General features: G+C 41.7%; 1 protein-coding gene across 1 annotated transcript in view; it reads left to right on the top strand.

The window, feature by feature from the left end:
- Positions 1–22,841, top strand: part of LOC144753225 (sperm flagellar protein 1-like) — a 135,215-nt gene that overhangs the window by 83,535 nt on the left and 28,839 nt on the right. The window contains exon 6 of the mRNA XM_078640986.1: positions 7,860–7,956. Within this exon, the coding sequence (XP_078497112.1) occupies positions 7,860–7,956 (97 nt within the window). The remainder of the gene's footprint in view (positions 1–7,859; positions 7,957–22,841) is intronic.

Raw genomic sequence — 22,841 nt, 5'->3', positions numbered from 1 at the left:
AATACCCACACCAAATCAAGATCTCCTTGAGTGACTTTACAAAACCAAACTCATTTGCTGATGATTGGGACTTCGAAAGCATTAACAACATGATGTCTGATCTAGTAATGTCTGCTAAATTTACAAAACATGATTATTTGCAAGGTTCTACAAATTATGATAGTATGTATTGCTATAACCACTATGGTAATCATTTTTTGCATAAATCTGCACAACCTAGAAATGTTTTAAATTATAATCAATGGGAACATTGTGCAACACCTCCAAAAGGGAGCTCAAGAACCGTTTATGACAAATATTCATATTTTTCAGGTTTTAACACAAGTAATGCTGAAACATTTTATTTTAAAATGTCAAACAAGACAGGGATGAAAACCATGATAACCAACACAAAATTGATATATTCAGATTCATTCTTCGAAAAAATGAATACCTTTGGATTTGATTATTGGGACAAAAATGTTGATTTGAAAAGTGTTTGGGGTACAAAAGATTGGCAAGTACAAGGTTTAGAAGCTTTGTTTAGAGCCTGCATGATCCCAGAACAAATGATATTTTTAAATGACACTGTTCAACAAACCACCTGTCTTGGATTAGCCAAAATCAAAGATTTAAATAAACCGTCTATTCCAAAGCCAATAATGTTTAGCAATAACTCTGATACAGATGAAGAGATAGACGTAAACCATATATTAAACCAAAACAGAACACATCCTGATTGGAAACAATGGTTGATCTGGCCCACAGATACAAATAACTGTCAAGATAGATTCCTGAATAAAACACAGGGTTTCAAAATGACCAGGCCAGACCCTAGATATCCCCAAAGACATCACCCAGGAATAATAACAACCTACAGTGTGGGCAAATTATGCCTTCAATGGCTACAAACTTCCACACTGCCTGAAATTAAGCAACACCTAACTTTACTTACTGATGGTGCTGACTTGCGTGATTTCATAATGGGACCACGCAAACAGCGTCAAAAGCGTTTCAAAGCAGCCTCTGTATATGCAGCATACAATGAGGCCTGGAAGGTTACTCAAATTGAAACAGCAGAGAGAATACGGGAAATTGACCGTATTAATTTGGAAAAATCACTTTCTGTAGTGGACAATGGGTTAATGACTCTGTCCTCCAGAATTTTTTCTTTGGACAGCATTGTGTCGTCAGCAATCGATATATTATCGCAAGACTTACTGTTATTACAACATGGTCAGTCACAATTGCGTTCTATTGTACAGCTTGGCTGGACGTTACAAAATCTGCGTTCAGGCTATGTGCCTTGGCGTTTAATCAACACAACGTCACTATTCCAAATCTTTAACCTTACTGATAGACAAATCGGTATGGCGCAAAAGGGTGCTGATTATACAATCTTGAGCATTGAAAAACTAGAAAGATTACCAATGACAATGTCAGAACGACCTGTCAGTGAATGGATAATCCACGGAATCATAAATATTCCAATCTCAACCTTCAGGTTTCAATACTGCCAAAAATATATACAGGCTGGCATGTACGAGAAATTGGGAAAGGGGTACCTTAAAACAACTTGGAACCTGCCCTATTCACATGCATGTGTCAGTAATAAAGGACAGAAAGTGTTTCTTAGTGGCAACAATTGTGCTATGTCACTAAGCGGCACGCTTCTGTGTAACGGAATTAGTTTGCATGGAGCCTGTGAAGGGAATTCATACAACCTTTCATGTCACCAGCAAGGCGCACCTGCAACTGAAATAGAACCTTTCTTTCAAAGACTCTATAATGGGAGTTACATTCTTATTGTAGACCGCAGATGTTGTAGTCTTATGCCCGGGACTCCTTATCTAGTCACTACGACGGCGAAGGTCAAGTGCTGTGGACGTTCTTTATTCCCCAGCTCCTTTCCAGACAGGGAGGCAAGGGCATGGCCCAATTTGAAAATTACTTCTATTCGAATAGATACTTTAAGCAGAATGAAAACAGTGCTTCTTCAGACGCCTACAAGGCTCACGTCATCAAAAGAAACGTATGATCTACAAGTCGCAAGGACGACTGCAGAGATACATACATTATTATCAACTAATTCCCCCGTACATTTCGCGGAAATCCTGAGCGAAATCTTAAATATTTCTGATACCACTGGGGTCTCAAAGGTATTTAAGACAGTATTTTCGATGGCATTAACACCATTCAAAGCCATACTGGGTATTTTTCCAGATTTCGTCCATTCGATTTTTGGCGGACTTCCCCTGATCCTGGGACTAATTGCAGGAATACTATTCTTAGTCCTTATTTTTCGTTATGGCAACCCATGTCACAGATCAAACTCTCGCGACAATGGAAGATACAATCCTAGCCATTGGATACCGGGACCGGATATCAAAAATCCTGGGACTATCCCGGCTTAGAGACCTGAACATGACTTGGTTTCTATCATTTCGACCAATGTGGCAAAGATGTGTTTTACCTGTATTGAGATGTCTGCTATGCGGAGAAGAATGCGTGTTAGACACCTGTCTGACGCTACAATCGGATGCGCCAGTGGATGCAGATACATTGTTGGTTCCTACCAAGGTTCACGCTTTGTGCTGCCCTCAAAGGCTACCAATCCTGATGACGGCATTCCTGGAATCTTCACCACTACGATTGAAGAGTAGTGAAGTTCAAGATGAGAGCAGCATTGAACAGGTACGACCTTCTGTCAGCAATGCGAATCAGAATGTCAATGCAGACAATCATGCGCACAAATGCATGGTTACCCCTATTATCGACTTAGTGGAACTTTCCCATGAAGCTGTTGACAGTTTTTTCGAAAGCCTTAATGATATGATGTTCTCTCCGGAACAGAAATAGAGACTTTTGAGCAAGCTCGCACACGGCGTTCCCTGAATTCGGCCTTCAACTTTAAAAATAAAGTCACATGAACAATTCTTCCCACCAGTTCACGGACAACAATTTTTTAGCAGCCCCAAATTATTTTTCACAAATTTTTCGGGACACTTATCTTCTGCTTAAAGTAAGAAACTATTCCTAGAGAACTAAGATTTCTATTTTTAGATACTTTATAAACTTTAGTTGCCCGCTGGGATGTTCACAAATATTTTATTATGTGATGAGATGGTCTCGAACTTCCTTTCTGTATAGCCATATTAAGAGCCATTTCATGTGTATTTCTCATATACCAAATAAGCAATAATGTCTACAAATGCGTGTTTACTTTAGCGTTTAATTCATAGCTTAAGTGCATACAATATATATGACTGCAATTTTTCAGTATATTTGAAAATTTCAAAATGCATTTATGTATTTTGGGGTGGTAAGGTATACACTATACTCTATAGTATGTTGTACTATGTTATACTATGCATAGATTAGTAAATATGACCATAGTTAGCGTGGAGTGGGTGTCATGTATTCCTATAGGTTCTGAATCGATCCCCCTATTCCTGACCCTATTCTGGTTAAACTAACTATCAAGTTAACTAACAGTCAGCCCATGAGGCAAGAACAGCCCCCATGATGCAGATACCGTTATCTGACGCAGTCACACTACGGCACAGGAACGTGTTATCTGATTAGGTCATAACGCTTGAGATCTAATTAGACAAGCGACATTCCTCCAGCCCCTGATAAGGCATACGACGTTCTCATAACAAATCAAACCTATGACAACCTGGAAAATCCGTGCGGCCATTGTTTTGATTTCACAGAGAACTTCAGTAAAAGAATGTGCTAACGAGCAAGTCGTATGACATCTTTATTGACGTATCTATGTCCATCCTTACGTCAATCTCGGCACCTTTAAGGTATAAATATTGCCGATCTTGCCCTATGCAAACACACGCGTGGTGACGAGACGGAGCAGCCATACTTGCCGAAGCCGAGAGCAGAAGCAGACCCCGCTGGCAGCAGCCCCGCCTTCCTGACGCGCTGAGAGACGCGCTGCTATCTCAAGCCGAGAGACCCAGCACCGGCGCTTTCGGGCAGCCCTCGCAGGCAGCCTGGAATATCGAGAGCAGAGAAAGAGATACCATTCCTCATTCATCCTAAATTCCAGGTACAGAACTGAATAACCCCTCACAGAGAATTCTTTAGTTATTCACTTGGCAAAAACAAACTTAACTTAAAACTGTAACTTTCTATTCCCGCCCACGCATTAGACTTAGGTCAGGTACACGGGGTAGGCGTATTTAGAAACACCAGTTGAGTACGTTTAGTCAAATGTATATGTGTATGTAAATATATTTTAATCATTTTAAACATCATATGGCTCAGAAACCATATCAATGTTTTTACAGTATTATTTTATACTATTGCTTTTAATGTATGCACTTTACTTAACTATAAGTATTGCAATAATATCGATCCATTTCTCTTGTACGAGAAAAGAGACTGATCAATAAATAACACCTTTTTATTGAACACGCCCGTCTCTTCCTTTTCTCTACAATCTGATGAGACTAAGAATGCACGTACTGACTGAGTAAAATAATTGCCTTGTGCTCACACGACTCTTGAGATTGATTCTTGATTAGGGGAGAGCAAAGTTGTCATGTTCTATGGTTGTCAGAAACTAAATCCCTTCTTGTCTAATCAGGGGAGTTAATTCTTTCCTGAACATTCGAGAAAGTTTCTAGCGAACTCTGAGCTACGCTGGCAAACCCAAAACTTAAGTCTAGTATCGACAGTAGTAGACCTAGTTAACGTCTGGCCTAGGCCTTTACTGCTGTAGGTATTATTCCAATGCGCAGAGCCTATTGGGAAAATAGGAACTACACTACACAACACCTCATCTTCCATCACACCACCATCCTCATCCCGGATGTATTTTACATTCGTGAGCCTACGGCACATTTTACTAAAATGGCCTATAAGTTCACAAATCGCACACTTCTTTGTCAATGCTGGACAATTCCTACTGAAAGCCAAGTGTTCTTTACTGTCGCAACAATATCATCTTCTTTCCTCCATCTTCCTATCCTGAGCTTGATACTTTGCAGATTGACTCGTCCATTTCCCCTGCTGATGAACCTGTGGTTGAATTTTACACACAGCTCCTGATGTTTTAACCAGATCAGCCTCCTTAACAATTGCAGCACACCTGCCTGACCTTTCCGACTTCCTCATTATTGCTATTACATCATCTAAAGGTGCATCCCCATTCACCCACAAGCGATCCTGCAACGTCGAATTATTATTATGCATTACCAACTGGTCACGTATTAGATCGTCGTGTAGGCCTCCAAATTTGCAGTCAATAGCTAGCTTCTTTAAGTCATCAACCCAATCATCAACTGTCTCCTCCTTGGTCTGTTTTCTTTGGAAGAACTTATGTCTAATAACTCCTATGCAGACCTTCGGAGCAAAGTATTTATCCATATCCTTAAGAGTATTCTCAAACACATCTAGATCTGGATTCACTTCCTTACTCATGCGTGAATGTGTTTTCAATCCAATAGGCCCCAAAGAATGTAAAAAAATCCTCTTCTTTTGTTCCGCTTTCATCTTTTTAGCCTCGTCAATCGCCTCAATATAATCTGTAAAATACTCTTTCCATTCAATCCATTTAATAGCAGGTTGTTTACCTGTAGCCCAAAAGGGATCTGGAGCGCTAATTGAAAACTTTTGTTGAGCCATGTCTCTATCCCTATTTACACCACAGTCTCCTTCTTCCATAAACTTCCAAAATATGAAAAATAGTCTTTCTATTTATTGGACAACAACTCTTAAAACAACCAGAAATGGTTTACCCTGACCACCTCACCTGTATCCTGTAGATTTAGTCCATGCCAGACTCCTGTTTAAATCCACATCGCTGTTTTATTTTATTCAATTCAGCGGTTCTTATTTTTTTCCTTTTAATGCCAGTTAGTAGTTCACCCCGTACCGGTAACTCTTTAACCCCACTTCAATGCCCCCAAAATGGCCGCCGCGCAAGGTCACGCTGCGTGACCTCGCGTCCTGACGCTCCGATGCGCTGACGCCTGCTGTATCAATGACGAGGAATTCATTCTTGTAGCGTCGATGTCCCGAGGAGAAGAAGAACCTCACAGCGTCACCTGCAGCACGCACAGCCCGTACCGAATCCCGCCGTTGCTCGAAAAATGCTGCCGAGGCGGTGGACTCAACGGACACTCTACGTGCTACCTATGAAAGGTAAATCTTACCGCACTGGAACGTTTTGCCAAAGATTACTTTTGAGGTTCTGATGACAAGTTCCTCATGGAGCGCTTCTTTTATATATCCTCTTTCCTTCTTTTTCTTTCCACCGCCGTAACACGAATTAAAAAAATAAATGAATCCCAACACTTGAAGATGTCCAGGTCGATTGCCAATTGTAAAGAATGAATCAGGTTAAATCCAAATACCTTTATTGGTATAATACAAGTCCTTTGTATACAGGTGAGTGCCAGGTGAACTCCTTCTCATGCAGATGCTCCAGTACAACTGACACCCACCGGAATGGTACAAGACCATACATTCTACATACATTGTACAGCAATGAGATCACGAGCATTAAAGTAACACAGTACCAATTAAACAAGTAACCAATATAACATTCAACCAAAAAGATTAAATATGCACCTCACTTCCTTGTTAAATTAGATTGAGAGATAATTAACTTATCACACTCATAAACCGGCTGCTGTGGTACCACTGAGCGAAGCAGGGAATCACAGATAAACAGATGCATTGTGTAGGTGGGTGCCTGCCAGCTGAGCACTTAAGGAGGGTGGGACATATGAGCAAAAGAAAACACATAAACATGATTTTGCTAGTTCTTTCGTTGTAGGGATGCTTTTTCTTGTCTCTTTATGTCTTGCGCCCATGGCGATGATGTCCTAAGTCCACAGACAAAAACACATTTATTCTGGGGGCTTGTTCCTAAGGCTTGTTTATTGTGAAACGTGATGGGTTCAAATTTCTCTGTTACCGTTTTGAAACCTATGAATCAAAATCCTGTAACTGGACGGCTTTAAAAGGGTTAAGATTAATCAAGTGTATGTTGTAACCCATTTTCTAATGTGCAAAATAAGTGTACACTAAGCACAATGCTACCTAACTTGGGTTACTAAATGAAAATAGCATCAGAACGAGGGAAGGTTTTTAAAACCTTGCTCTGTATCAAGCTGAATTAAATCCAGGCAGAATCTTGTCACTATCTTGCCACGGATGTATGACGTATTCACGCATACTTTTACAACGCATGCCTTTACAACGCAGGCAATACAGCAGACGCGTCATTACCATGCGTTCCATTACAACGCACGTCATTACAACAGCCTGCTTTAGGGCAGCGCTGGACTTTGGAATAGTTTATTTTACTATTCCAACTCCAGTCTGTGCAACAGTAGGGAAGGTGTTGGATTTAAGATCCAGCAATGTGTTCCCTAAAGCAACTTGTTTAAAGCAAGTTGTTGTTACGACTTGTGTTGTAATGGAACGCCTGGTAACAACACATTCGTTGTAGTGCCTGCATTGTAATGGCACTGCGTAGTTCTGTCTGTGTTGTAAACGCTGTTTCCCACTTGCCCCGTGCAGCATGATTGCAGGCAGACTTCGCATCTGCCGCGCCTAACAGCGCCTCCTTCGGTTGAGGTGGTGGATTACATGAAGTTAGAGCCGACTTGTCCACTCCAGGGCATAAGATCTTTTTTCTTCCGGTGCTATGTCCTTCATATCTTTCTCAGGCTAAAAATCTCCTCTCTATCAAAATGAGCCTCCCAACAGTACCGACCTTCCTTGGGACCTTCCTAGGGGCCGCCGTGCTGCAATGGCACACAATGGACTGACTGAAGTAGAAATCCCTTTACTTATCCTATGTATCTTATGTAAGAGATAAATATCTAACGTGGCATCACTTCTCTTTGTAGAACAAATCAGAGCCTCTATGCTCAGCTTGACCCCCAAGTGCGCCTGCTATTGGAAGAGAAAGAGCAGGCAGTGATGACGTTACAGGAAACTGTACAGGTGAGTGTCTGAGGAAATGCCTTTCGAAATGCTCTTCCGTTGTGAGTGGGGACATGCTTCATCTGCTCACATGGAGTTGATCTGTTGTATCCAACTCGCTTCCCCTCTCCAGCAGGGATTGCTTAGAACACTGCCACGTCTCACAAGAATCTTAGCGTTTATAGACCATCACAATACTGCATCGTGTGAGAACCTCAGAGTGCCACTGGGGGTTCTATACGACAGCACCACATCCAGTAAGGGCGTGGGAACCAAAGAACATCACAATAGTGCAGGCAATATGAATTTCCATCTGTGTAACAGCAGCTCAGGTTCTTCTGCAAGAGATTCCAGACATGGACGGTGTCCATTGTGACAGGACCATCTTCAGGACCTTAACCTGTACGAACTCTGAGGTCCACGGAACACCAACATAATGCATCCAACAACAACCTCAGAGTGCGTCCGGGTACTGTAAGCACACCACATTGTTGCTTTTAAGACATCCTCAACTCAATCCGTTAAAGCTCCAGGAGCTTGGATTGGGTTCTGCATGACACCGCCCCATCTCATCAAATAAAGGCTGGAGGTATTCTTCTGGACCTCTCTGTAAAAGAATAACACCCTATCCAGTAAGAGTGCCCGGAGCTCAGTAGTTGTGTATCCTGTGTAGCACTGCCTCATCTCACTGTATTGTATTGTACTGCAGCACTTATATTGTACTTACGACTTCTATGTTGGCTACTGAAGTGCTTGCCTACATGGGCAGCAGTCCATGCAATGTTGGGTGTGTGGTTGGAAGGGTTCTGTATTTATTTTGTGATCCTGTCATGCATGACGGTCACCGAGATGCAGGTATTGTGTTCTGGGTCACAGCCGTTAGCAGTGTGGTGAATGATGAGGTCTGAGAGATTGGTGCCCAGATGATGGTTTTCTGTAAGCTGGGAGTTATAAGCAGCTCTCAGGTCTCTATGGTATTTCTTATGATCGTGGTCTACTTAGTTGGTTGATGCACTGGGTTTGCCAACGTTAAATTTTGTTCTCCAAAACTGACATGGTTGGAGAAAGAAAAAAGTGAAGAGATCAGATTGTATGGGCTTTGTAAACTATCATTGCATATCTGAGTGTCATTGTGAAATTTAGAGACGGGGTCATAGTGTATGGTTATTTGGGATCTGCCGTGGTGGACTAGATTAAAATCCTCCAATTGTTCAGCATTATGTGACAGATCTCTTCAGTTATTCCATGCCTGCTCATTTGTGGATGGCTAGTGGTGATGCTGAAGCTCCGTAGCAGAAATGTCTTATGTGAGGTATAGTTGGCTGACAACTGCTGAGTGTGGTATTACTATTAGTGTGGGCCTGAAATGTTGTATATGAATTGCCATAACTATATACTGCTCAGGGGAACCATAGGCCAACAGTTTTTGCTTACCTACATATAGAATGTAGTTTGCTAGTTGGGTTGTTTCCTATCATTGGGCTGTACGCTGAAAATTTAACTTGAAGGTGTTATCTTTCCAATAGCTATCACAGGGATGTGGGATGATGTAGATGTCTTGTAAATAGCCATGTTTACAACTGTCTTCTGAAGTAAGTACATATGCTCATAGATGCTTCAAATGCTGACTGGGTGCAAGCTTCAGTATATGACAGCTTGTACTGAGAAAGAAGGGCGCCAACGGGTTCCTTGTAAGGTGGTATGATGATCAGTGGTGAAAGCCTGGAGCACATTGTCATGTTGTGTTTGTACTGCTTGAATTTAACTTGCAAGTATCGTGGTCCTTTTCATTGGGAGGCACTGTCGCCAATGCAGGGTGCCTTGATCATTGTCCTTCTAGCTATATGTAACCAGTGGAGTGATTGCAGGACTGAAGTCATGCATTCTCTTGGATGATGACAGAGAAGAAGTCTTGCAGCAGCATTTCAGATTAGTTGTGTTATGTGTATGGTGAATGTGGCTGCACCAAGGTATAGGTTTTTGGCATAGTCAAGCTTAGAGATTACAAATGTGAGGATGGCTTACAGTTTCGGTTGATATCCAAGGTATGGGAAGATGCGATGGAGTGTTTTCATTGTGTATAAGCCACTCACTGTGACATTCTTAACATGTGGTATCAAAGGTAGGTCTGAATCCATGATTACCTCTAGGTTTCTGACTTCGCTTGATGTTTTTGGAGGGGCCTCAAGTTCCTGGGGCCATATGATGGTAGACTGGTATTTTTGCCATTGTCGCAGGCCATGATCTCTGTCTTTGCAGTGTTGAGCTTTATATGGATATCCATTATCCCTGTGTTTATTACGCAAAGGCAGTCATCAGGTTTTGAGTTGTGGAGGTCTTCTGGGCCAGCCAGTTTTAGCATGAATTAGGTGTCATCTGTATTGCTGTAACGGGTGAGGTTGAATGATTCAATAATGTTTGTTAAGGGGGTTAGGTAGATTTGCATAATTGAGGGGCTCTGATGGGCCCATTAGGGACACCACAGTGTTGGGTGTAAGAAGCGTATGTGAAAGGGGAAAGAAAATTACACTTTGTCCTTAAGGTAGGTAGCTATTCTGTTTAGAACATTTTCATTAACTCAGAGATGATGAAGTATTTATAGTTTTATGTGGTGGTGCATAGTCTCAAATGCAGCTGATAAATCCAGAAGCATCAGGGTAGCCACTCTGTTTTTGTTCATTGTGAGTTTTAGATCATCTCAAATGGATATGTGCCTCTTCCTGGCCTTAAGCCAGACTGTTGGTCTGAGATCAAGTCATTGTCTTCTGTAAAATATGAAAGTTGGGAAGCGCTTTGTTAACTAACAGCCCATATTTGAGTGCTCATTCAAATGTTTTTCTTAGGCATGGTCCATTTGACATAGGCTTATTGTTTGTTGGTTCAGATGGGTTGAGGTTTGCTTTTAGAGGAGTGGCCTAATATGAGGTTTTCAGCTCCAGTGGGAATCTATATCCTGTGGCTTGTTCAGCAAGCTAGGTTGTACAGAGGGTGTCTTTAAAGATTTTTGGAAGTGCTTGGTCTGAAGATGATGCTGAGGGTCTGGTTATGATGATAATGATGTGGAAATCTTTTTGTGAAAGAGTGTGTAGTGATTCAAGATGGCTTTCATCTTTTTCTACTTTGATTGGGTAATATGTTGGTGTGATGTGATCTGTGTTACCCTTAAGGCCATTTTCAATTCTTTTCATTTTAGAGATTAATTCCATGGAGATTTTGTTACATAGGTTTTGTGATTGTGGTGTTTCTGTCCTTTGACCCTCTGGGTTGTGAAATTCTGCTAAAATATGGAGGTCTCTAGAAAAGCAGTCAGCTTCATTTATGCGTTTAGAGCAGTGTGGCCTTTTGTGGTTCTCGTGGCTCTTCTGTAGGCTCGGTTATAGTGGCATAGTGTGCGTCTGTTTTATTTTTTGTTTTACTCTATATGCCTTGTAGCACATTGAGCTCTGTGTTCATTCTTTTGATGCTGTCATTAATCTGTGTGGTTTCCTTTATTATGGGCAAACCTGAGTGCAGTTGTATTGGTATCTGTTTATCCAGTGGAGTTGATATCCAGTTGTAGAAGGTGTGTATGTCTTTTGGTTGCATTTTTATTGTCTCTTGCTGTCATTTGCAAATCTCAGAACTCTACCTTCCTTCAAGAGAAATGTGAAGGACCTGTTGTATATAAGAAGAGTGGGAGTGATCCACTGTAATGTTATTTTGTCATATGAATTATCTGACTCATGGGAATATTAAATTGGGACAGCATGATCTGTAATTGTTTCGTTCAGATTTGCAAAGTGAAAAATAATAGATGCTGATCTTTTAATGCAGAAAATAATCAGCAGGTTCTCTGTGCAGAGGATGTAATATACAGTGCTTCAGCATTGGATCTTCCATCAAAAGATAGATAGATAGATAGATAGATAGATAGATAGATAGATAGATAGATAGATAGATAGATAGATAGATAGATAGATAGATAGATAGATACACTTTTTCACTCCTCTATTTCAATCTGAGAAAATTATGCCTACTGCTAATAAGCCATTTTCATTAATTATGTACATTTAAGATACCTGAACAAATATCCAACACCATAGCATTTTGATTCACCTCTGGATTTATTTTACCTTTTCATCTGACTGTAGTTCATGTGTTATAGTGATGTTCTCTCTACTCTCCACACATTTCTACAGCAGCTCTTCCACTTTAAGACCTTTAATCTATTCCCAAAACCAAGCTTATATGAAGCCACTTAAAACACAGATATGATACCATTCATGCCTAGCTATTAATCTTGTGATGATACATAATGACACATCATATACTGCCTCAAAACTCACACACAGATTCAAAAACAAAATATTGTTCAACACATTTAGATGTTGAGCATTTAGCAAATGTTACAAAAATGTCTACCTCATCAAATCCACAAGCTTCAATATCATGGGGATATCTGTATCATGGAGACATAATTATCCTGGCTTTCAGAGAATCTTGCTCACCAATGCTCTGTTGTCAAGCTACCTTGTTTTCCATCTGCCTTTATAACATTAACAGGACCACTGATCTAGTAACTGGTCACCAAAATCTGTAAGAGAGAAATCAAGCTCAAGCCATCCCTCACCACCTCAATGTGATTGGAAGCTGGGTCTTTGAAAGATTTGGCTGACTGTTGTCTTTATAAGATCCTTAACCCCCCTTACCCGCTGCCAAACGTTGGATACACTTGAAGGCACCTCTCTGGGCAACTTATCCTTATCACACGTTATTAAAAGAAATCTACTAATAGTGAGAGACTTTATTGCTTGGGCCAGCAGTAAACGAGACAATAACATTCATTTTTCCCACTTACATTATAGAGAACTCTTTTGTTAAAGGACACATCTTCGACTCACAAGCTATTTTCTCTGAATAGTGTTTCACAAGACATCTTCTTCAAATAACCAAACATACACTTGCCTCTACTGGTAAGGCCACCAACTCTTTCTGTTTTTATTTCGTTGCTTCTATTTCATCTTCCAGCCTCAAGTAGCCCCTGACAATGTTCATGCTACCAAGATAGAGATAAGCTGTGATTATATTGTTTCTTCACTTCGATGGAAAATTCTCTTTCATGAAATATATATAAACCTACTGCCTTGAAGAACAATATCCTGGAAGGCCTATGGACCGGACATCTCAGCCGCAAACAATAGGTCTTCAAAGCCTTGGTTAAATCTGGCACTCTTTCAAAAACAACATTTTCAGATTCCATGTGAAATTCAGACACTACTGGAACCTATAACTGAAATCTCCCTGTGAGTTTTTTTCTGCTTTTGCGGGTGAATAAAAAACACTTAAAACCATTGATCAATGCAGTATCCTCGGCCTGCTTCCACACCCTTTCGATGTTCCAAAAGATTTTCAGATGGCTCCCTGTCGACACCAGAAAAACTGTCACCAAGCCTTAGTCACCTGCCAACTCGACTACAGCAACAAGCTCTATGCAGGAATCCCCACCCAACCACTGAAGAGACTCCAGATGACACAGAAGTCAGTTGCCAGACTCATCCTTAATCTCCCCAAACGAACCCATATTGCCCCCACCTCAGGAAGGTCCACTGGCTCTCCGTCCAGAAAAGAAGTCAATTCAAGATTGTGACCCACACCTACAAAGCACTCCATGACCAAAGACCAGGACCAGCTTACATCAACAATTGCCTGAACTACCACCAACCTTCCAGGCACCTGCGTGCCTCCTCCCTCGCCTGGCGGCTGATAGGGAACGGGGCGTGGAATGGTGTGGGGGGTAGAATTTTTTTTTAAAGAAAGAAAACATTCCTGTGATTGTGTCACAGACGCTGCCTCTGTCGCAGAAAGCACCTGGGTTCCCGAAGCCAATCACAATGCTGCAATGCAGCATTGTGGTTGGTTCCACTAAGCCAATCACCACGCTTCAATGCAGCGTGGTGATTGGTCTGAGCGCCACAGTTCGGCGCTTAGATGGGGACAGGGAGCCTGTGCATGTTCCTCACCAGGCTATGCGTTACAGCCTGATGGGGAAGATACAAAGTGCGCACAAAATATTTGGGCAGCCCAAGAGGGCAGGCAAAACAGGTCATGCGCACTTAGGGAGTGAAAAGCACTCCTCTCCCTGGCCCCTGCTCTGGCCAGCCCTGTCCATTCCTGCACCTAGGAGCGGAAAAATAAAATAATAATAACGTTCAATTATTATCATGCTATTTTTCCTCTGCACTACTCTCAAAGCAGTCGGGGGGACGCTCCTCCGCCTTAGCGGAGGAGCCGCCACTGCCTCCCTCGCTCACACTCCCCGCATCCACCGAAGCCACAGAGGAGGACGCTCCTTCTCCTACCTCGCTGCCAATTCCTGGAACGAACCCCCCTCCAACTCTGTATAGCTTCCTCTCTCAGAGGATACTGTTCACATGAGGGAAGTGTTAAGCACTACTGAACTAAAACTACAGAGTATATAGTTCATATGAGGGAAGCATAAAGTAGTACTGAACTACAACTACAGAGGATACTGTTCACATGAGGGAAGTGTAAAGCACTACTGAACTAGAACTACAGAGTATATAGTTCATATGAGGGAAGCATAAAGTAGTACTGAACTGGAACTACAGCGGATACTGTTCACACGAGGGAAGTCTAAAGCAGTACTGAACTAGAACTACAGAGTATATAGTTCATATGAGGGAAGCATAAAGTAGTACTGAACTAGAACTTTAGAGGATACTGTTCACACGAGGGAAGTCTAAAGCAGTACTGAACTAGAACTACAGAGGATACTGTTCACACGAGGGAACACCATACAGACCTGACATCACTCCTTTATTTCATCCTCAAATAAGGAGATATTCTAATATTGGTGAGGAATCTAATGCCCAGGGTAGAAGACCCAGACAGCGCCTCAGGCAGTGCTGTAGTTGCAAGTGTCGTAAAGTCTCGTGTAATGGGGGACCAAACTCCTCACGGAGCAAATCAAAGGATTTTACCTCTCCATTTAGTATGACTTGATCAAGTCTCTGAATTCCTCTCGACTTCCAACTGGACCAGTGAAGCGCATGACCATTTATTCGAATACTCTCATTACCCCAAAGTGGAGGTTTATAGTGCAAATGATGAGCAACCCACAAAAGACGATGTGCTTGATGCCATGCTTGGTATGTGGCTTGTATCACCGGGTGTGGAGGGGAAGATCATGGGTTACGAGTTCCATAAAGAAAATCAAGGTCATAATTTCGAGTAGGTAGAGAATGCTCCATTGCGACCCATTTTGGAGGGTCAATTGTACCTGGAAGTAGATAAACTAATTGTGAGAGATGTAGGGCTGAAGAATAATGTTCCAAAGATGGTAAACCCAGACCACCATGGGAGCGGCGAGCCATTAATTTGACAGCAGCTAAACAAGGACGCATTGATCCCCAGACAAAAGATCGAATAGGGCATATACCCAACGCAGAATAGATAAAGGAACTAAAAACGGAAGTATTCCAGGTACATAATTAATGCGAGATAAAGTGACCATCCTTACGGACTGCACTCTTCCCCCCATGGAAAAACCTAAGAGAGACCATTTAGCAAAATCGGTTTCCATTTGTGTTATAAGGGGTGAGTGGTTGTCTGAAAGCATTCCTACAAAACCTCGATTGATCAAAATTCCCAGATATTTTAATTGCGACGATTTCCAGCAGAAGGGAGATCCATCAATTGATGCTTTTGTAGTACCGGATGATAGCGGAAGAGCCTCAGTTTTATCCCAGTTCACTTTATAGCAGGAATGGACTGCCAAACCATCAATAATCTCAAGTAATGCTGATAAAGAGTGAGGGAGATTTTTTAAAGTAAGGAGAATGTCATCAGCATATAAATATAGTTTAGATTCATCTCCCACTATAGGTACACCCTGAATCTGTGGTGAGTGGCGAATAAGTGAGGCAAGGAGTTCTATTGCTAGCAGAAATAAAATGGGAGAAAGGGGACAACCTTGGCGAGTACCACTTTGGATTGGAAAAGGGTCTGAAAGAAATCCACCACAATTGACCTGAGCTACTGGGTTGTCATATAGAAGGCGAACCTCAGAAATAAACTGATAGCCTAGGCCAAAGAGCTTCATGGTGGCCATGAGATATCCCCAGTCAATGCGGCCAAATGCCTATTCTGTGCCCAATGAAAGTGCAAAAGCATCTTCCGTCATCTCTTTTGCAGTCCATAAAATATGAGCCAATGTTCGAAAGTAGTTCCTAGAGGAACGACCTAGGACAAAACCAACTTGTGAATAATTTATGAAAGATGAAATGACTTTACAAAATCGTGCAGCTAGAATACTCGCCAACATTTTAACATCTCCTTTTATTAGTGAGATGGAACGGTAGCTACCACAAGCAAGCGGATCCTTGCCTGGTTTGGGGATAACCGCGATCAACGCCCTATTAGAAATAGGACCAAGTGAGTCTGTCTAAACATCCTCATTAAAGGCAGAGCATAAAGTATCAACTGTTTCCACTCCAGACCATTTATAAAACACCCAGTAAAACCATCTTCTCCTGGGGATTTCTAATAAGGTAATTTGGTGATGGCAGCAGCAATTTCTTCTTTACTAATGTCACCACCAATGAAGTCCCTACCCTCTTCTGTGAGGTGATGGAGGTCAATGTCTGAAAGACAGGCAGCTAATTGATCCTCATTTACTGAAGTTTCAGGGTGTAAAACTTTTTATAAAAAGATGCAAAAGTATTCACAATTTCTTGTGGCTTAGTAAGAATCACTGCTGTTTCTGTTTGTATCTCAGGGATAGCCATGGCTGCCTCATGCTGTTTTAATTGTGCTGCCAGTAATCGGCCTGCTTTCTCTCCTTGTTCATAATGTCTACGCTGAAGAGCATACTCGGCTTTAGAAGTATATAGGTTGTTAAGCTCCATTTTATCAAGCTCTAGTTTGCGACGGTTTGGTACTGTGGGACGAGATGGGTATAAACGTGTGGGAGAAATAATTTGAGCCTCTAGTTCAATACCACGAAGAGACACTGATTTATTGGCCTCAGCTGCATCTTTCATCAATTGTCCACGAATAGTTGCTTTCACAGCTGCCCAAATGGTTCTGCAGGAGATAACTGATCATTAATAGATAAATAATCAGGGAGATGAGACCGTAGTTGGGTTTTACCCTTGAGTGAACGGTATCTCTGAATATTCATATGCTATGGTTTACGGCCCAGAGAGGTTAAACCTATTTCTAGAGCAAGAAGAACAGGAGAATGGTCGGAGAGAGCAGCTTCCAAAGTATGGGATTCAGTAGTAATTGCAACTACCGAATGAGATATAAGAAAAGAATCTATCCTGGATTGGGTACCATGAATAAAAGAGAGGAAGGTGTACTCCTGATCTGAGAGGTGACAGAGGTGCCAATGGTCAATTAACCCATGGTCCTATGTTATGTCTTCCATTCGAGCTCTGTCTTCCTCATTACATCTATTCAAGGGACCTGTTCTATCAATCACTGCGTCACGGGCAAGATTCCAGTCACCACCAATGACTTAACTAGATGCCCCACTTTCTACTAACAAGCGATTCAAACTGAGAAAGAAAGAGTGTTTAGCTCCAGTTGGAGCATATACTGAGTCAACACCAAGGATTCTATCTTCTATTTTTAACTTTGCAAAAATGTATCTGCCATCTGGATCAACCCAAGTCTTGACAATTGTGACAGGTAAGTATTTGTGTAGTAGGATAGCCACTCCGCATTTCCGTGGTTGACTCTCCTTAGGAAGAGATTGAGTCGTCAATCCACAATGAATGACTTTTCCCACTCAATCTCGCAGCAATTTAGTAGATTCTAAAGCATCCAAATGAGTCTCTTGCAGAAGAGCGATATCAGTTTGTAGATAGGAAAGTACTTTCTTGCATTTAATAAAATGCATAAGACCACGAACATTCCACAAGATAATGCGTAATGGGTGAGAAGTAGAAAAGATGTTCACTGCCATGTGTGTGTTAAAAATGGAAGAGGTTAGCTTTTGAGGAAAAGCCTATGTAGGGGATGAAGGTGTTACATTTTTGAGGGAGAGGGGAGAGTAAGGAAGAAAAAAGATTATGTTGGTAAAACATGTGCAGGGAAGAGAGAGGAATAAGGAAGAAAGTTAGATAGGAGTAAGAAATAAGGTAAAAGTCTATACAGGGAAAAGAGTGGATGGAAAGGGAAAACTCAAGTTCCGGGCAAGGAGGAAAAGCAAGTATGAGTCACTTGTTAGTACACATGGGAACTAGTGAAAAGGAGAGGGTACAAGGCACTAGAGAGACTGAAAGAAAAATAAAGAGAAAAAGAAATAAAAAGAGAGAAAGGGTAGATATATTACGCAAGAATAATGCAGTACTGGAGGTATTGGACTGTTCTCTGCGGGTCTAAGCTTTCGGACTATATGTGCAGGAGGAGCCCCATTCAGCTACGAAGTGAATAGAAAAGGACATAACTATATTAAAAATAATAAGGTTGAAATTATAAAAGTGCATAAGTATTCAAGTGTTCAAGCATATGAACCATGGCATAAGGATCAAATTTAAAAGTAGAACGGTAGGGGGTAAGAGAAAGAAAGAAGTAACATTAAAGAATAGTGTGAAAGAAAAAAGGAGATCAGAAAAGAAGGAGAAGAAAGAGAGAAAAGTCCATGTCATATGGAAATATAAAAGTATCAGATGTAGAGTACAATCAAGCAAGCTTTGCATAACATAGTAATGGCAATTAAATATTAAATACAACCATATTTAAACATTGTGACAATTAAATAGTGTAACAGTTAAATATTGATGTCATAAATACATGCTAAATGGGGAAAGAAAAAAGGGGGAGGGAAAAGTGTAAAAGGGATCAAAAGAAGAAGAACATTATAGAGCATGTAATGTATAACCAGTGAGTAGAAACTTAAATAAATCAGGTGTGTAAGTATGAAAACCATGGTATAAAAGATCCGATTTGAAAGTAGAAGGGGGAGGATAGGAGAAAGAAAGGAGTATCATAAAAAAGTGTAGTATTAAAGAGGAGGATGAAGAGGAAATCAGAGAAGAAATTAAAGAAGGGAGAAAAAGAAGAACGTCTATGTCATGTGAAATTATCATATGTAGAGTACCATCAAATAAGCTTAACATAGAAATGGCAATTCAATATTAAATATAGTCATAGTTGGGACAGTTAAATATTACCATATTTAAATATTAGCCCAGTTAAATATTATCATTGGTAAATTATATCATAAATACTTGCTAAACCAAGAAAGAGATAAGGGGAAGAAATGGTGCAAGAAGGGGTCAAAAGAGGGGGAATATTATAGAGCATGTAGCATATAACAAGTACTACAAAAGGGGATGATGGACGGAGCGTTTGAACAAATCAAACACTCACCCCCAGTCAACTGATCTGGGTTTAATCCATCACCATTCTTTAGTTCACTCAGCCACCCCAGTTCAGACATGGCTATATGCAAATCAGTCTGACCCTGTGCCTTATGGGAACAGTCCAGCCCGAACTGCCAAGCCATGTCTTCCCTGGACCGGAAACAAGCATCCTGGGACCGGTTTCGGATTCATAATCCTCATCAGCCAGGCTATCTTGAATCCAGTGGCCAAGTGAACAAGGGACTCACGTCTGAGCATACCCTGCCACACTTAGGGCGAAAAAAGCAATACAAAAGGGGAGTTCTATCTTCTAAATCCACTACTTTACTCCTGAGGAAGAGAATCTCTTGGTCTTGGTCTGGAATTGAATTGAATTAAGACGGTTCTCTATTATTACCATCTGCAAGGTTAGGCCATCCATCCAGCTCTAGAATCCAGCAATGTCTGTGCGAATTGAATTAGTTTTGGTTGTGAGAGTAGATATGGATGTCTCCATACCCTCTAATGGATGACCTACTGCAGAAATTTCCTGAAGTATCCATTCTATCGTGGAGTCCAATGAGTTTGACATCACAGGGTTAGAAACATTTGATGTCGAGGGGGTGGCACCTTGGCACCTCGTGTGTCTGAAGTAATACAGTTCTGACTTAGGGCTTCAGAGAAGATGAGTTGTTTTGTAGGCTTCCCAGTTGTCTTGCCAGAAGGCATCCCCAACCTTTCAGCATAAATCCTCTGGTGTGAGAGTGGTTCACTTGGCAGATGTCCCGGCACGGGTAAGATATCCAGTAATTACTTCAAAAAATAACTGGAATAGTACTTCAAATGTAGGAGGTTTAAAGAGAGGTCATCTTCTGGGGCTTCTGAATATAACTTTAACTGGCTCCAGAAATGTGTGACAGGCTAAATCAATCTCAGCAACTATCGAAGGGCAGTATTATTCACAGGAGGGCGAGACGAATTTCTATAATTGAGGTAAACCTCCTTTAATAGTCCCACATGATGAAACCGGATTGCACCCACAAGCGCCTCTATAGTATCACGCAGAAGTAAAGTATATTAAAAAGCCACAACAATCGCAGTATAAAAATCCATTACTGCTAAAAGGCCTTGCAGTCAAACAAGGGAGGGGTGAAGCGTGAAGCATTGAACAAGGCCTTGTAGTGCAAGGAGAAAGGCCTTTATGTGGAATAATGCGAAAATCACTGGGTCACACGGACCATTTCCCTCTTTCCAGTGTAGTATCTTTAGAAGCAAATGAATGTCAATGTGCACTGGCACCGTTCTATACATCTGAATTAATGTTCAAGGCACCATACCCTGTTGCGCTTATAAGTTGGGCTCAGTTCTGCAGACAGCTGCGTCATCAATCTCGGGGCAGCAAAATTACCACATATGCTTCTCAGGCTCAACAATAGCATGAGAGCAGGTCATTTCGCTTGAGGCAAAGCACGTAAGACTAAAATCCTGCCTCAAAAGAAACAGTTTTAGCCTAGCAGGAATTTAAACTTGCTTCCGACGTCACACGCGAGTTTACCTCAGCAGCTCCGTTGTCTCAACATGGCCGCTCACTCTGAGCGACAGTCAGCTGTCTGCGTGCACGTCAAGACATGACAGGAAGCGTTTCTCGACACCAGGACTGCAGCGATTTCAGCTCTAGCCTCTTCGCCACCTGACACCGAAGTTCAAGCTGGTATTTCGTCACTCAACGGGCTTGCGTCACCATCGGGGGCTCCCCGCAGCGTGGAGCTCAGGAACTACTAAGCAGCCATCTTCCTCCGTGGCCAGAACACGCCACCTGTGGGTCTGATTTAGAGGTTGGTAAAGGGGAAACTCTGACACAAAAAATGACTCATATCCCAACACACAGGTTACAAGTACTTTATATCCTATAGCACTTGTGATAAGGTGGATAGGATCTCTTTCCTGTTTGTGACGGAGTACCCCATCTTCCAAACTCTAAATCAGGCCGTAACTTTGTCAAATAAGCATGAACTACTTAAATGAATCATACTATAAAGTTACATTGAATTATTAAACCCTTTCTTTAAGGAAACGAAACAGCACCTGTCACATAGCAATAGTCTACTACAAATTTGACTACCGGAACAACTTGTATGTTGGCCCCTAATCAACAGGACCCCATTAGAGAGGTTTTAAGGCATGGTCAAAGTGGGCTCTGGCCTAGGGCTCCAGCCTTTCAGGGAGGGCACTGATATAGTGTGCTCTGTTCTGGACAGACTCTTGCACTGATGACCCTGTATAATTCTTAAACAGATCGTTTTAAATATTGTTTTCCTTTTATTTACTTTTAATGTGGGTGATGCATTAAAGTCTATTGCAGACATGTTGCAGACAAATGTAGTGTTTATGTTTCATGCAATATTCATAAAACAGTCACTTTTTGATAAAAACAGGACCTCACATATGAGAAATGGGAGGGTGTCACAGAAATTATTTGCAGTAATAATAATGAGATGCGTCTGTGTTGCAATATTGAAAACACACATAATTATTAATGAGTAATAGATATAAATACATTTAGAATTTGAACTAGTACACTTGTGCACTGTCAGTGACCTGGTCAAAGAGAGCATGAAAGAGCTGAAACTGGATCATTAATTCAAAGCTGTTCTAAATAGGGCCCCAAAGAATGCGTTTGGTCCAGGGCCCCCAAAATCCTTAAGGTGTCCCTGGACCCCATTCCAAAATATTACCACTAGAGCAGTGGTAGTAGGCAGGAAGTTCCTCTGTTTAGTTCTAATCAAACAACAGCGACACTGTGTACCTACAAAAACTAGATTTAAAATCTCAAGGAAAGAGTGCTTTCTGACAGTGGCGGCTCGCCGTGGGAGTGTTGCGGGTCGGTAGGGCAGGGGAGCGGCAGGGTGAAGAGGTAGTGGAGTCTGACATTCAACGGACAGGAGTAAGGTAAGTAATTAAATAAATAAAATAATTTACCTTGCGCACGCTGCATCGCCGCGCAAGTAAGGTAAATTGTTTTATTTATTAAAACACTTACCTTACTCCTGTCCGTCGTATGTCGGACCCCACTACCCCCCACCCTGCCCCTCCCCACTCCGCAGCACTCCCACAGCTGTGCTCTCTGATGCCAAAATCTAGAGTTCCCTCCCACCTTGCATGACATCCAAAGACAACCTTCTGCTGTTTGCACGACACTCGGAGATAGCGCAGTGAGTGAGTGTTTGTAGGCTTTTGTTATCACTTGAAAATTATGCACTGAACACCTAATCGCATGTTTGCACTGGGGCCCTTTTCGAGCAGGAATCACTCATTTCCGGTCATCGTGTGACATATTTTGTGGAACTTAGCCCTCACCTTTGTGGAAATAAGGCAGAGCCCTACCGGAACACACTGAAAAAGTCTCATTTCTGTGCACGCTTTGGTGGTTCACACTCATTTCCGCTCTTCCAGCATGACAGATAGCGACCTCCACTTAGGTACATTCAGAAATACAGTACATTTTATGTGAAGGGCACCTCTGGTCAGGGATTCCGACAGGAAGCAGAGAGTTGC

This window comes from Lissotriton helveticus, chromosome 5_1 (assembly GCF_964261635.1).
Source record: "Lissotriton helveticus chromosome 5_1, aLisHel1.1, whole genome shotgun sequence".
Classification (NCBI taxonomy): Eukaryota; Metazoa; Chordata; class Amphibia; order Caudata; family Salamandridae; genus Lissotriton; species Lissotriton helveticus.
This window is presented reverse-complemented; position numbering and strand designations above follow the sequence as displayed.